The 16,853-nt window shown below is 44.7% G+C and overlaps 1 protein-coding gene across 1 annotated transcript in view; it reads right to left on the bottom strand.

The window, feature by feature from the left end:
- Positions 1 to 635: 635 nt before the first annotated feature.
- Positions 636 to 16,853, bottom strand: part of LOC143288269 (uncharacterized) — a 97,910-nt gene continuing 81,692 nt past the window's right edge. Inside the window, exons 12-18 of the mRNA XM_076596617.1 lie at positions 16,736 to 16,853; positions 16,222 to 16,398; positions 15,016 to 15,137; positions 14,159 to 14,424; positions 13,774 to 13,843; positions 7,777 to 7,964; positions 636 to 4,607 (exon numbers count right to left, since the gene is read on the bottom strand). The exon at positions 16,736 to 16,853 is cut by the window's right edge and continues 133 nt beyond it. Of these exons, the coding sequence (XP_076452732.1) occupies positions 4,210 to 4,607; positions 7,777 to 7,964; positions 13,774 to 13,843; positions 14,159 to 14,424; positions 15,016 to 15,137; positions 16,222 to 16,398; positions 16,736 to 16,853 (1,339 nt within the window). The 3' untranslated portion in view covers positions 636 to 4,209. The remainder of the gene's footprint in view (positions 4,608 to 7,776; positions 7,965 to 13,773; positions 13,844 to 14,158; positions 14,425 to 15,015; positions 15,138 to 16,221; positions 16,399 to 16,735) is intronic.

The raw sequence follows: 16,853 nt of genomic DNA, 5'->3' as shown, positions 1-16,853 counted from the left end.
GAGAGGAACTCAGCACGTGATTCACGTTTGTTTCAACGTGAGCCGGGACCAGTTGCAGATTTAACTGTAACTGTGTGAACTATTGGTGAGGTGTAACTGTGTGAACTATTGGTGAGGTGTAACTGTGTGAACTATTGGTGAAGTGTTACTGTGTGAACGATTGGTGAGGTATTACTCTGTGAATTATTGGTGAGGTGTAACTGTGTGTAAAGTTTACCAGTGGTGTGCATAAAGAAATAAAGGTATTGAAAGAATGGAGAGATAAGCAAAGTGAACAAAGAAAGAGAGAGAGAGAGAGAGAGTTGGAGGGAGAGAGAGTGAGAGAGAGAGAGAAACAGAGAGAGAGAGAGAGAGAGAGAGTTGGAGGGAGAGAGAGGAAAAAAACGAAATTAAAAAGAAATAAAGAAAGACAAATCAAAAGAAAGAGATAATGAATAAATGAATGAAAGAAAAGTTACGTTTTTTGTCAACCAGGGGTAATGCATGCACACATGTTTTCTTCCGTGTGTGTGTGTGTGTGTGTGTGTGTGTGTGTGTGTGTGTGTGTGTGTGTGTGTGTGTGTGTGTGTGTGTGTTCAAACTCTTCAAACATACAGAAATACTGACAAATCATTTTGCTTGCTTTAATAGAAGAATGAAAAATCGCTACAAAAATGCAGTACAATTCAATAAGCACCACAACAATGAGACCCCAGCACACCGGAGGACCAGTGTTGCAAATCAAATAAAGTTCTGAATACATGCATGGAGACCAGACTACTGGAGAATCAGTCGGTGTCATTTACAGATGAGTATGTGCACACTCATGCTGCCGAGGTTTTCCGACACATTTGAATGTGAGAAACGTTGTTCATCTTGATTTTAGATTTAAGATATGCTTTTAGAAAGCGGGGCTGATTACTGATAGATTTGCATTGGTCAGTTTTAAAGATCGGGTGAGCAGTGCCATACACATTCATTTTCCAACTAACACAGTCCCTGAAGGCAGATCTATGGTGTGAGACGTTGGACACCCCTTATTAAAAGTGAGTCTTATTTTACAACCAACAGTTCTTATAAACTTTCCCCGTTTTTGGTATACCAATATTTTCTTATATCAGGTATACCAATATTGTTTATACAGGTATACCAATGCTGTTTATGCAGGTCTACCAGTATTGTTACATCAGGTATGACAATATTGTTTATACCAGTCATACCAATAACATTTGCATAGCCATACCAAGACATCCATCTTCAACACTCCAAGCTAGGTCACTTCCAGCTGATGTTTTCCAAATACTTTGATTTTCCTTACGTCAAACATATCTGTACATATCCCTGAGAAGATCTGTAATAACAAATTTGTGTGCATACAGCAGTTGCATTATATACATATTTATACAAACAAACAAAAAGGCAAGATACATTACGCGATTTGTTTTTCAGTTTGTAAAATCTAATACATTGGGGTTTCAGCAATTTTTTTTCTGTCATACTTACGATTGAACAGTTTCTCAGCTACATTTGCAAAAAGTTATGCTGGGTTCTACACTTTCAATAGATATGGCACACCCTGGATATGAGAAACACGTCTTACATCCCTGCTGTATTACTCTTGTCTTAAATGCAGTTCTTTAAACAACGGGAACTGGTTAACCAGTGTCACATCAGAAAGGAAATTGATTCCCTTGATTATATTGCTGAATATTTTACACTTTGTACACATACACATCGTATAATACGAAACAATGTACGAAAACAATAAAAGAAGGAATGTTCATCATACAATCTGTCCAAAACTATCTATTTACAGAATAACAGTACTAAAGCAAATAAACCCAATAATCACATGGTTAAACCAACAGTAATATGATCAGAAAAAAATGCAGATAAAAGTTTTCTTAAAAAAATAGTGTCAAAGCAATTGGTTCCATAGTGACATTATTTTTCATGAAATATATCATGTCAGCGAAAATGCAAAAACACTTAATTAAAACCATCAATATGAACAAAGCACCTGCAGACAAGACCTGCATGACATTCATTTACGCATGGAAATGGCACACACCAGGGAGCGAGGTTCAAGAGCAGCAGTCACACGTGATACAGCGAAAACAATTTCCTTCAGCCTTAAACTCACGTTCGCAAAAAAGGTAAAGCAATATATCTATTTATCAATTTATTATTTAGTCAACTATTTATTTCGCAATGTAACCGACACACAAGGAAATCTGGATTCGACGTAGAATTTCCTCCGTCACATTGCTGGGTATGTGACCGAAGACGGGAATTGTTGAAGTATACATGTCAATCAATCAATATGCAGAGAGAAAAAAATCATAAAGAAAGCAAATTGCAATACAAAGGAAATTGGACGTTTCAAATAAAACGTTTTACCAGAAGGATGTGACATTTAACATAGTGTTTCGTGAATTTTTGACAAAACAGTATTATAGTTGTTGGTATGAAGCTGTTAAAACACGCACACACAACAAAAACAAAGGTTTGAGTTCTGACATTGTACCAAAACTGAAGATGAATTACTGGATGAATGTATAAATCATTTCAAGATGATTTCAGAAAAAAAAATCTGATTGTGAAGGTTTTGAGAATAGTCAGAAGGCATCATTAAGCTGCTTTAATGAAGCATAAAAAAAAAATTAAAAAAAAAGAGATTAAGTGATATGCATGTAAGAACACGTTTTGTAGCATGCAATTTTCAGCACAAAATTGCTGGGTGCCTCAGTTGGTCGTGTCAGCTAACTTTGCGTGATCAATTTTGAAGTGTCAAATGAATCTGCATGATCAATTTTGAAGTATCAAATAAATCTATATGATCACACTGCAAGTGTCTGTATCTCTCGGGCCTGGTTAACGCCGGGATATCATTATGACAGGAAGCGTAGAGTACAGCCTTGTCACGCAGTCCCAAACCAAAATGGACCTCCATAGCAACATCGTCATCATCATCGTCATCCTCCTCCTCCTTCATCGTCATCAATAGAAACAAAATAGTCTCAAAGTCTGTGGCCTTTCATGCCCTGCTCTCGTGGTGACCTCAGTTTCGATACCCCTCCACTTCCGTGCTTGGGGTGAGTCCTGTCAATGTCGTAGTGTCGGCAGATTCATAGAGGGCTGTTGTTTGAGGGACGTGGTGGCGGTCTCCACTCTGGGAGGGACGCTCACTCAGTCTGGCTCCGCGACTAAGCCATTATTGTCGTTAGTATGGGGCTTAGTAGGTGGTGTCCTAAGTACGTTAAAACAGAACAGGCACCACTGAACACCACCGAAGTGACTCAGCAGCAGTGCAGGGTCTCCTCTGGTGTGTGGCCTCGTGGCGACCTAACATCGATGGTTCCCTGTGGACTGCCGACGCTGGAACTACGACGGACAAACCCGGATGTGGCCGTGTATGGAGGAATCTAAATGAGCGGCGTGGGAGTAATGCCACTGAAACGGTACAGATGATGGGGCAGCAAAAAAAAAAAAAAAAAAAAAAAAAAGATCAATTTTGAAGTGTCAAATGAATCTACGTGGATCTGCTTGTTCGATTTTGAAATGTCAAATAAATCTGCGTGGTCGATTTTGTAGTGTCAAATAAATCTAAACAAATAATTCTGGCATACCAAAGAAGTCTGTGTGATTGATTCTGAAGTATTAAATAAGTCTCTGTATTTAGTTATAAAGTATCAAAATTAATAGTCTTACAACTTTCATGACGATGAAGTATTATGCGACTGATTCCGATGAAAGATTTTAGCCACAGCTAATTCGGCGCATCAGCTCAGTAAGCAATGGAAACATCTCATTCCAAACAACCAGCCAATATTTTCTCCTCCTCCACTAGACCTTGAGTGGTGGTCTGGACGCTAGTCATTCGGATGAGACGATAAACCGAGGTCCCGTGTGCAGCATGCACTTAGCGCACGTAAAAGAACCCACGGCAACAAAAGGGTTGTTCCTGGCAAAATTATGTAGAAAAACCCACTTCGATAGGAAAAACAAATAAAACTGCACGCAGGAAAAAATACAAAAAAATGGGTGGCGCTGTAGTGTAGCGATGTGCTCTCCCTGGGGACAGCAGCCCGAATTTCACACAGAGAAATTTGTTGTGATAAAAAAAAAGAAATACAAATACAGTTTTAAAAAGGAAGGGCTGCCCCCTCTTTTCCTCCTGCCTGGACGTGGAACGAGTATCACTGGTGATCTCTGCGGCCAGTCCAGTTGTCACTGAAGCGCCTGTCCCTTGGAAGAGGCAAAGCTGGTCTCCTCAGTGGACGCTGTTTTCACCACACACTCAGAGCATGACGGCCTTTCTGGCTCAGAAGATGTGGACACCTGTGGCCGAGATGTGGACAACTGCGGCCGAGGTGTGGACATCTCTGGTTCAGAAATCGGGGACCTTTCTCGCCTATGAAGTGGAATGACCTGTTGCTGCTGTTGCTGTACAGAGTACCTGCCCCGTCTGCCGAAGGTTTGCAGGCAGAAGGCCCGCACGTCAGGATCCCGGGCCGGGTACATGATGAAGATGACTAAGCCCTGGAAGGCGGTGGTGCAGGTAAAGAGGTACTGGAAGACCAGGCGGGCGTCCTCCACGGCGAAGAAAGCGAAGACCCAGCTGAGACCTGGAACAGGGAGGTGGGGAACGTTCGGATGGTTCAGTGTGAATGTGGAGTCTGCTTCTTTGGTCTGAATGGAGAGACAGACAGACAGAGACAGAGAGAGGGAAACACACACACACACAAAGAGAAACACAGAGAGAGAGAGAGAGAGAGAGAGAGAAACAGAGAGAGAGACACAGAGAGGGAAACACACACACACAAAGAGAAACAGAGAGAGAGACAGAGAGAGAGAGAGAGACACAGAGAGGGAAACACACACACACAAAGAGAAACAGAGAGAGAGAGAGAAACAGAGAGAGAGACAGAGAGAGAAACACACACACTCAAAGAGAAACAGACAGAGAGAGAAACAGAGAGAGAGGGAGAGAGAGAGAAACAGAGAGAGAGAGAGAGAGGGTATCACACACAGAGACATATTTATAGTCCGCCGAGAGACATTGCAGGGATGCGGTACATGGCAAAGGAAGTGAGAGACGAGCTACGTCACGACTATCAGTGACAAGCACATGACCTGATGCATGCAGAAAGACCAGCGTCAGACCAGTCAGTCTGAGCGGAAGGCGTGGTGCTCTCTGTATTCCGTCACAAACTATTGTAATGGCGGCAGCAACATGGCGACAGCGGCTGAAAGAGTTTGAAAACCGTCTCCATTATAAAACCACACTTCTCTGACAAACAAGTGGCAAAACTACTTGAGGGGGGTTCCGTAGAGGAAACGAGGAAAGGATACTACCCAGTTCTTTTCAAAAAGCTGTGATGAACAGAACTGAAAAAGAAAAAGGAGAGGTGGGAGCAACTCACTGCTGGTAAATTAGGTGAGTGCCAATGGCCGTGAAGGCCAAGGAAGGTAGATCTGTTTTATATATATATATATATATATATATATATATATATATATATATATATATATATATATATTTACCACTGTCCAGTTTCATTGCAATGACAGTTAAATTTGCTGTTAGGTTTTCCATTGGGTCTCTTGAACTAAGCACTAGCTGTTACGTATTATTATCATGTGCCTTTGAAGGAATGAAAGCATTTTGATAGGAAAGGGAAACAATGCTGGTAGATTATTTTTCAAATTAGATAATGCCCCTGCCCCCCTACGCCCCCCCACCCCTCCCTCCTCCCTCTCTCAAATGTAAAAATAATGTTCTTTTGACTTCAATCCTTATTTCAATTTTTTGGTATTAATAGTATCGAAAAAAAATCTGGCTTTTCCACAAAGGGGTCACCCCATCATATCTTGTTCAGTGTACCTGGTATTTACACAAAGGTGTCACCCCATCATATCTTGTTCAGTGTACCTGATATTTCCACAAGAGGGGTCACCCCATCATATCTTGTTCAGTGTATCTGGTATTTCCACAAGAGGGGTCACCCCATCATATCTTGTTCAGTGTATCTGGTATTTCCACAAGAGGGGTGACCCAATCCAATCCTGTTCAGTGCCCGTCAGCTCATAATTCTCACAGGGAGCACTACCAAACTCCCTGTGCTCAACAGTATCTTCACAGATCTCAGTTGGGTGTTGACTATCTCTAAGCACATGATTCTGGCGCAATTTCTTCAGTAAAGGTGCATGAGGTAAACGGTTGCTGCCATTTCTATGTCTTTAGTCTAAGGCTATGCCCTTTACGCACAGGAAATTGCAGGTGTACCCTTTTGGCCGCTACATGTTTGACGTAGCCTCAGACTGGCCTTTATCACAGCTAATGCATTTCATACTGAGAACTTTAGCCTCGGACATAGGAAATAATCCTGCACTTAGGCTTTGTCTCTTTTCATGCATTGGACACCAGAGCAACCTGAATGTTAGAAAAAGGTTTAGTTTGTTTGATAATAGATTAATTATCGATTAATCAATATATCTGGCTGATTACACATTAGTATTATTGGTATTATTGATTTTTAAAAATCAGTAATTAGTTTTAAGGTATCATACAGTATTTCATACCCTCCCAGAGCTGCAGCCTTAGGGACTAGTTGGCCTTTGGGAACCATCGCATTGCCGACCGTCCCAAAACCCTCTTGGCCCAGAGAGTGGGGATGTAACTTGGTCATGACATTCTCCACTATAATCATTCTAGCCCAAATATTTAGTTGGGACAGCAGTTGCCTCCTCTGCTGTTCTTATGGTCATAGTCGGACACAACTGACAATCTTATATATATATATATATATATATGATTGTATATATGGTATACTAGTTGTACAATTTTACATATGTGATGGTGTATGTGAAAATCATGGATAATGGTCAAAATTCACAAAATGATATAATCTTTTATCTGAAAGTAGAGAGAATTCTGAATAACACGCAGAAAATAGAATTCAAGTATCTTTATTAGTTTCTGAGATACATGCATTTGAGTCTCGTGATGATCACAAACGTACTTCTGAGAAAACGAGTTCGCTGTTTCCCACTCTTGATCACCAATTCCCAATGGGAAAACATCAAAATAAAGCACTAATACTTTATATTTCTTTATAATACTTGGAAATTTAATATAAAAAGAATCATAGAATCTGAATAACCAAAATACTCAAATTTGATATTTTCACCCCTTGTCACTTTCACAGCGTGTTACGTGAAATTTACTCCAGCGACCTATCCATGATTTTCGCGTGCGGCGTCACATATTATTATATTATTGACATATTATTGAGCAGTTGGAAAGAGCATTTCAACCATCCACTGTTCCAGCATTCCCCTTCATGCCCTCCCCCCAGTGTGTCCTCCCATGCTGGTGACCAGGGTCAGAGAATAACAGCTGAAGAAAATGCTGTTCTGTGACTGAAATTAGAGCCCACGTTTCTCTTACTTTACAGCTTCCTGGTGAAGCCCAGGGGGTGTTACTTTGAAGAGCGAGTTTTAAGATAGATGCTATCAGTGGACAGCGGTTGGTGTGGAGTTTGTGTGTGTGTGTGTGTGTGTGTGTGTGTGTGTGTGTCTGTCTGTCTGTCTGTCTGTCTGTGTGCATGTGTGTCTATATCTGTATGTGTGTGTATGTGTGTGAGAGAGTGAGGTATGCACATACATGTATTTGTGTGCATATGTGAGAGAGAGAAAGTAAGAGAGGAATGTGTATTTGCATGAGAGAGAGAGAGAGAGAGAGAGAGAGAGAGAGACAGACAGACAGACAGACAGAGAGACAGGGTGACCTACCCAGCACCACAAAACAGCTGATGGAGGCACGGACACCTATGAGAGTGTAACTGGAGCCGCCACTGCTGATCTTGGGCCGACGACAGATGCTGATCACGACCAACACATAGATGACGATGTTGGTGGTGACGATGATGGCGACAGGCACCAGGAAGGCGTAGTAAAAAGGCGTCAGCGACATCCAGCAACTGAATGAAGCACAACACAAAAGAAGATGCTTTTCCCTTTGGTAATGTACTGATATACAGTTTACAGAATACTGGAGTGCACAAAGACCTGACCACACCTGAGAAAAACTTCGGATATTTTCCAACAGGACAAGCTCTGGGTGCCGAGAAAGACTCCATACCAGGCTGGAATTAGAGCTGCCCCTCTCCCCTCCCCCAAGCGTGCGGGCAGGTTTATGCAGCAACTCCTGAGCCATCTCTAGGGCATTAGTTAGGGGGTCTAATGGTCCCAGCCTGAGTCTTGCTTCCTAAGGAAGGCCAGCAGAGATGGAGGAGCTGTCTCCGCCCAGTTTACTCAGTCAGGCAGGGTTCTGACTCAGCAAAATGAGAGTTGAGTTCCGCCTGGTCCCCTGACGAACAAGAGACCTGTCTCCTGGGAAGAGCGAGGAATGACATACTATGAACTTTCTTCAGTGTCTTAGTTGGTCTGGCCATCTTCTGTATCATCTGTGTTAGTCTGGCCATCTTCTGTGTCATCTGTGTTAGTCTGACCATCTTCTGTGTCATCTGTGTTAGTCTGACCATCTGTATCATCTGTGTTAGTCTGACCATCTTCTGTATTATCTGTGTTAGTCTGACCATCTTCTATGTTATCTGTGTTAGTCTGACCATTAGTCTGACCATCTTCTGTGTCATTGGTGTAAGTCTGACCATCTTCTGTGTCATCTGTGTTAGTCTGACCATTAGTCTGACCATCTTCTGTGTCATTGGTGTAAGTCTGACCATCTTCTGTGTCATCTGTGTTAGTCTGACCATCTTCTGTGTTATCTGTGTTAGTCTGACCATTAGTCTGAGCATCTTCTGTGTCATCTGAGTTAGTCTGACCATTAGTCTGACCATCTTCTGTGTCATCTGTGTTAGTCTGACCATCTTCTGTGTCATCTGTGTTAGTCTGACCATTAGTCTGACCATCTTCTGTGTCATCTGTGTTAGTCTGACCATCTTGTGTATCATCTGTGTTAGTCTGACCATCTTCTGTGTCATCTGTGTTAGTCTGACCATCTTGTGTATCATCTGTGTTAGTCTGACCATCTTCTGTGTCATCTGTGTTAGTCTGACCATTAGTCTGACCATCTTCTGTGCCATCTGTGTTAGTCTGACCATCTTGTGTATCATCTGTGTTAGTCTGACCATCTTCTGTGTCATCTGTGTTAGTCTGACCATCTTGTGTATCATCTGTGTTAGTCTGACCATCTTCTGTGTCATCTGTGTTAGTCTGACCATCGTCTGTATCATCTGTGTTAGTGTGACCATCTTCTGTGTCATCTGTGTTAGTCTGACCATCGTCTGTGTCATCTGTGTTAGTCTGACCATCTTCTGTGTCATCTGTGTTAGTCTGACCATCTTCTGTGTCATCTGTGTTAGTCTGACCATTAGTCTGACCATCTTCTGTGCCATCTGTGTTAGTCTGACCATCGTCTGTATCATCTGTGTTAGTGTGACCATCTTCTGTGTCATCTGTGTTAGTCTGACCATCGTCTGTGTCATCTGTGTCAGTCTGACCATCTTCTGTGTCATCTGTGTTAGTCTGACCATCTGTATCATCTGTGTTAGTCTGACCATCTTCTGTGTCATCTGTGTTAGTCTGACCACCATCTGTATCATCTGTGTTAGTCTGACCATCTTCTGTGTCATCTGTGTTAGTCTGACCATCTTCTGTGTCATCTGTGTTAGTCTGACCATCTTCTGTATCATCTGTGTTAGTCTGACCATCTTCTGTGTCATCTGTGTTAGTCTGACCATCTTCTGTGTCATCTGTGTTAGTCTGACCACCATCTGTATCATCCGTGTTAGTCTGACCATCTTCTGTGTCATCTGTGTTAGTCTGACCATCTTCTGTGTCATCTGTGTTAGTCTGACCATCTTCTGTGTTATCTGTGTTAGTCTGACCACCATCTGTATCATCTGTGTTAGTCTGACCATTAGTCTGACCATCTTCTGTGTCATCTGAGTTAGTCTGACCATTAGTCTGACCATCTTCTGTGTTATCTGTGTTAGTCTGACCATTAGTCTGACCATCTTCTGTGTCATCTGTGTTAGTCTGACCATCTTCTGTGTTATCTGTGTTAGTCTGACCATTAGTCTGACCATCTTCTGTGTCATCTGAGTTAGTCTGACCATTAGTCTGACCATCTTCTGTGTTATCTGTGTTAGTCTGACCATCTTCTGTGTCATCTGTGTTAGTCTGACCATCTTCTGTGTCATCTGTGTTAGTCTGACCATCTTGTGTATCATCTGTGTTAGTCTGACCATCTTCTGTGTCATCTGTGTTAGTCTGACCATCTTCTGTGTCATCTGTGTTAGTCTAACCATCTTCTGTGTCATCTGTGTTAGTCTGACCATTAGTCTGACCATCTTCTGTGTCATCTGAGTTAGTCTGACCATTAGTCTGACCATCTTCTGTGTCATCTGTGTTAGTCTGACCATCTTCTGTGTCATCTGTGTTAGTCTGACCATCTTGTGTATCATCTGTGTTAGTCTGACCATCTTCTGTGTCATCTGTGTTAGTCTGACCATCTTCTGTGTCATCTGTGTTAGTCTAACCATCTTCTGTGTCATCTGTGTTAGTCTGACCATCTTCTGTATCATCTGTGTTAGTGTGACAATCTTCTGTGTCATCTGTGTTAGTGTGACCATCTTCTGTGTCATCTGTGTTAGTCTGACCATCTTCTGTGTCATCTGTGTTAGTCTGACCATCTTCTGTGTCATCTGTGTTAGTCTGACCATCTGTATCATCTGTGTTAGTCTGACCATCTTCTGTGTCATCTGTGTTAGTCTGACCATCTTCTGTGTCATCTGTGTTAGTCTGACCATCTTCTGTGTCATCTGTGTTAGCCTGACCATCTTCTGTATCATCTGTGTTAGTCTGACCATCTTCTGTGTCATCTGTGTTAGTCTGACCACCATCTGTATCATCTGTGTTAGTCTGACCATCTTCTGTGTCATCTGTGTTAGTCTGACCATCTTCTGTGTCATCTGTGTTAGTCTGACCACCATCTGTATCATCTGTGTTAGTCTGACCATCTTCTGTGTCATCTGTGTTAGTCTGACCATCTTCTGTGTCATCTGTGTTAGTCTGACCATCTGTGTCATATGTGTTAGTCTGACCATCTTCTGTGTCATCTGTGTTAGTCTGACCATTAGTCTGACCATCTTCTGTGTCATCTGAGTTAGTCTGACCATTAGTCTGACCATCTTCTGTGTCATCTGTGTTAGTCTGACCATCTTCTGTGTCATCTGAGTTAGTCTGACCATTAGTCTGACCATATTCTGTGTCATCTGTGCTAGTCTGACCATCTTCTGTGTTATCTGTGTTAGTCTGACCATCTTCTGTGTCATCTGTGTTAGTCTGACCATCTTCTGTGTCATCTGTGTTAGTCTGACCATCTTCTGTGTTATCTGTGTTAGTCTGACCATCTTCTGTGTCATCTGTGTTAGTCTGACCATCTTCTGTGTCATCTGTGTTAGTCTGACCATCTTCTGTGTCATCTGTGTTAGTCTGACCACCATCTGTATCATCTGTGTTAGTCTGACCATCTTCTGTGTCATCTGTGTTAGTCTGACCATCTTCTGTGTCATCTGTGTTAGTCTGACCACCATCTGTATCATCTGTGTTAGTCTGACCATCTTCTGTGTCATCTGTGTTAGTCTGACCATCTTCTGTGTCATCTGTGTTAGTCTGACCATCTGTGTCATCTGTGTTAGTCTGACCATCTTCTGTGTCATCTGTGTTAGTCTGACCATTAGTCTGACCATCTTCTGTGTCATCTGAGTTAGTCTGACCATTAGTCTGACCATCTTCTGTGTCATCTGTGTTAGTCTGACCATCTTCTGTGTCATCTGAGTTAGTCTGACCATTAGTCTGACCATATTCTGTGTCATCTGTGCTAGTCTGACCATCTTCTGTGTTATCTGTGTTAGTCTGACCATCTTCTGTGTCATCTGTGTTAGTCTGACCATCTTCTGTGTCATCTGTGTTAGTCTGACCATCTTCTGTGTTATCTGTGTTAGTCTGACCATCTTCTGTGTCATCTGTGTTAGTCTGACCATCTTCTGTGTCATCTGTGTTAGTCTGACCATCTTCTGTATCATCTGTGTTAGTCTGACGATTAGTCTGACCATCTTCTGTGTCATCTGAGTTAGTCTGACCATTAGTCTGACCATCTTCTGTATCATCTGTGTTAGCCTGACCATCTTCTGTATCATCTGTGTTAGTGTGACCATCTTCTGTGTCATCTGTGTTAGCCTGACCATCTTCTGTGTCATCTGTGTTAGTCTGACCATCTTCTGTGTCATCTGTGTTAGTCTGACCATCTGTATCATCTGTGTTAGTCTGACCATCTTCTGTGTCATCTGTGTTAGCCTGACCATCTTCTGTGTCATCTGTGTTAGTCTGACCATCTTCTGTGTCATCTGTGTTAGTCTGACCATCTTCTGTGTCATCTGTGTTAGTCTGACCATCTTCAGAGGGCAAGCCATCCGTGAGTGCCTGGCACGCTGTGAAGCCAGGTCAGAAGGGCGTAAGGTACGACCTGTGTGTCCAACCCACCAGCAGACAGACGGGCTGACAGCCCGGAAATGCCTGCCACACACTGGTGTCCCTCTGCAGAGGAAACCCGCCGGACAGCAGGGTCGTTGCAACGAGCTGGTCTCCCCCCAGGGCGGAGGGGGTGGGACAGCGAAGGGGTCGCCTGCCACGTACCCCCTCCATCCGTAGACCCATGGTACTGGGGGGAGGGAGGTCAGATAGTGGCGTCATGCACCTCACCTCTCACTAGCTGTACCCTCCTGCAGGAACCAGAGGTCCCAGGGGAAGAGGGCCGGAACGCCAGGATCACACGACTAGTGTCCTCTCCCGTGAGGAACCTGTGGTGGGTTGACAGAGAGGTGTCTGCCTGAGGTCAGGGATTTCTCCACCACTGAGGGAAGCGAAGCAGGGGACTCAACACAGGAGAGGGGAAGGGACAGAGCCGTGCCACCACTGAGGGAAGCGAAGCAGGGGACTCAACACAGGAGAGGGGAAGGGACAGAGCCGTGCCACCACTGAGCCGTGCCACCACTGAGGGGAGCGAAGCAGGGGACTCAACACAGGACAGGGGAAGGGACAGAGCCGTGCCACCACTGAGAGCAGTCACAGTGCACTGCTGGCAGGGAAGGGAGGTCACCCAGTGCCTGAAAGGGTATGTCCCGCCCCACCCCACAAGCGGCAACACCAGGGGCACGACCCTTCCCTAAACCCTCCTCCAACTGGAATGACTTGGGGTGCGGGGTGGGGGGCAGGACCTTGCTTCCCCTCAGACCCCTTCCTGGCTGATTCTCTAGGTCGAGTCCTCTCTCCGCGATCTGTCCCAAGAGACAGGTCTTCCTGGTCACAAACAGGACCCAGACACTCCGGACCTGGGTCAGAAAAATGAAACAACCCAGTCTCTTGGGTTCGACCATCACAGGGTGGAGTGCGAGGTATAACAACTGGTACCCGGTTGGTCCTGATATTATGGTCCTGATATCAGGGCCTTTAGTTATCCCTTTACATCACTCTGAATGACCTTATGCAGGGTCAGAAACAGGCACAGTGGTTTTCTCCCCCTGAACCCTTTGTTTAGTTGTGAGTTTGATCCTCTGCTCTTTATTGCTACCAGACCAACACGACCAACAGTACCACACAGCTCCTTACACGGGTGCAGAAATACACTTTATCTCGTCAATAATGTTAGGAATCTATAAAAACTGAAAACCACCCCCAGGAAGTTGCAGGAGATAATGAACTTACTATCTGTCTCCTCCATGGTACAGCTCCACGTCGATTGCAGACACAATGATAACTGGCAGGGCTGGCAGACCTACACACACACACACATACACACGCACACACACACACACACACACACACACACACACACACATCAGACTATTGTAAGGCAATATTATGTAATGACTTGAGCTTTGTCAGAATTAGACTGACTCATTGTATATGAACTCACTTGTGCCTTGTCAAATCATTATTTCAGAAGATGTTGATGTATATACATGTGCACTCACACCCACACGCCTGCTCAGATCTCTCTCTCTCTCTCTCTCTCTCTGTATATATAAGATATATAATATAAGATTAGAAAAATAATTGCAGTTCGGCAACTCGCTGTCCCTTGTCTCACCCCAAGCGACCAGTCCAGCCTTCAGCATGAAGCGTGGTGTGGAAGGTCGTCTCCTGCCCTTGAACAGCATGACGTAATGCAGCGCCCCCTGGACCAGCATCCAGAGGAAGGTGACCAGGATGAAGTAGTGCAGCAAGATGGCCACCAGCAGGCAGGTCACGTGACTCCCCACACGCTTCACCCCGGCCAGGAAGATGACCCAGGAGATGAGCATGGCCAGCGACAGGTTGAACAAAGCCTGCTGGGGGAGGCTTTTGTGCAGCTTCCTGTCGGCACGAGGAAACATGGGTTACACAGAGAAACAAAATGAACAGGTAATTTGCCACAACAGTACTTTCATGTAACATTCTTACCATGACCCACTGGTGCAGTGTCTAGCATGGACTGATTCCCCTATCCTGTACAAAATAAGGTATGCGTGTGATAAAAGATCTAAATGTAGATTATAACCAACGGGAAAAAAAAAACCGAAACAAAATCGAAAGCAGATGCAAGTAAAGCAGCTCCCTCCATGCAGAGACGTCAGTTGCATTAAATGACAATAATTTTCCCCGAATGTACAAGGACAGTTGTAGAGGAGGGAGGAGGGGAGGGGTTTTATGTGAGCAGGACATTATGTTGGACTGAACGTAACGAAACGAACATAGCGAAAACGATGCAGGTACGGTTGCTTCCCTTGTATGGTGACTCCACCTCCCCTTACCCCTCAAAGCCCACCCCATCCCATGGGCTGAGAGAGAAGACAGCTAGCTCCCTCAAGCCTTCTCACCCTCCCCGCACACATCCCATCCCAACACCCTCCTGATAAACCCCAGGAATTTCCAGAGGGAAAGGTGGGAGATGTCCCCCGGACTCACTTGACAAATATGAAGGCGAGGAGAGTGAGGAACAAGGCACCAATGGAGACTGTCAACCCCGCCATGGTGATGGAGCTGAGGATGCTCTCGTGACGTTTCTTCACACTTTGACCGTAGAAGTCCTGAAAATACAGTCAGACACTCTGTTCCAGTCTGCCTATGTGTGTGTGTGTGTGTGTGTGTGTGTGTAGAGAGAGAGAGAGAGAGAGAGAGAGAGAGAGAGGTCTGGCTCCACGAATGACTGGACACCACCAACGACTCAGCAGCGGTGCACGGTCTCCTGTGGTGTGTGGCCTTATGGTGACCTGCCATTGACAGCTACCTGGGTACTGCTGGCACAACCACAGCGGCAGACAGCTTCTGGGTGTTGCTCTGTGTGTGTGTGTGTGAAGGACTAGGAGTGAGCCTCATGGGGGAGGTAGGTTGTCACTGAAAACCGTGTCATGGGGGAGGTAGGCTGTCACTGAAAACCGTGTCATGGGGGAGGGGGTTGTCACTGAAAACCGTGTCATGGGGAAGGGGGTTGTCACTGAAAACCGTGTCATGGGGAAGGGGGTTGTCACTGAAAACTGTGTCATGGGGAAGGGGGTTGTCACTTAAAACTGTGTCATGGGGAAGGGGGTTGTCACTTAAAACTGTGTCACGGGGGAGGTAGGTTGTCACTGAAAACTGTGTCATGGGGGAGGGAGGTTGTCACTGAAAACTGTGTCATGGGGAAGGGGGTTGTCACTGAAAACTGTGTCATGGGGGAGGGAGGTTGTCACTGAAAACCGTGTCATGGGGGAGGGAGGGTTATCACTGAAAACTGTGTCATGGGGGAGGGAGGCTGTCACTGAAAACCGTGTCATGGGGGAGAGGGGTTGTCACTGAAAACCGTGTCATGAGGGAGGTTGTCACTGAAAATAGTGTCATAGGGAGGGGGGTTGTCACTGAAAACCGTGTCATGGGGGAGGTAGGTTGTCAGAGTAGTATAACACACAAAGGAAGAACTAAGGAAGGATGCTGACATTGTTCCTTGTCACTGATGACAACTGCAAAGGATATCTCTAAAAACAAAAAAACAAAAACAACAACAACAACAACAACTTAGCATTTGCTGTTCAGCTGTCCTTTAGTCTCTCTGTCTCTCTCAAACACCGTACACACACACACACACAATAACACACACACACACACACACACACACACACACACACACACACTGACCATGAGTATCGCAAAGTTGGTAAGATGGTTGCAGAGACACACGGTTTTCTCAGCCACGAAGCGTTCCAAGTGGCATCCCTCCGTGGACCATGCTCCCCTGCCCTCCCTCTCTGCAAAGTCCCAGAACACACACTGCGTCCGCTCCCTCCGCTCTGCTTCCGACCTGGTGCTGATGGTCTGCAATGGAAACACAGAAAGCGACAGAGAACAGTCAGTATCCACAGCACAGTTTCCTGGCCATCTCTCTGTCTCTGTCTGTCTGTCTGTCGATTTGTCTGTCTGTATATCTATATATCTGTCGATTTGTCTGTCTGTATATCTATATATCTGTCGATTTGTCTGTCTGTATATCTATATATCTCTCGGTTTGTCTATCTGTCTGTATATCTGTCTGTAGCTCTCTCTCTCTCTCTCTCTCCTTTGTTTGTGTGTGCAAGCGCCTCGGTCCTCGGTCGGCGAACCTGCACTCGCATTCACACACACACACACACACACACACACACACACACCATACCTGCAGTGGCTGAAAGACAGTGGTGACGTTATCCTGGCCAAACTGGGCCAGGTCCGTCACAGGTTGACCATCCACTGTGATCCTCAGAGAGATCACTTTGCTGTTGAGTCTGGCCCTG

This window comes from Babylonia areolata, chromosome 12, assembly GCF_041734735.1.
Source record: "Babylonia areolata isolate BAREFJ2019XMU chromosome 12, ASM4173473v1, whole genome shotgun sequence".
Lineage (NCBI taxonomy): Eukaryota > Metazoa > Mollusca > Gastropoda > Neogastropoda > Buccinidae > Babylonia > Babylonia areolata.
Note: the sequence above shows the minus strand (reverse complement) of the source record. Positions and strands in the feature narration are given on the sequence as shown.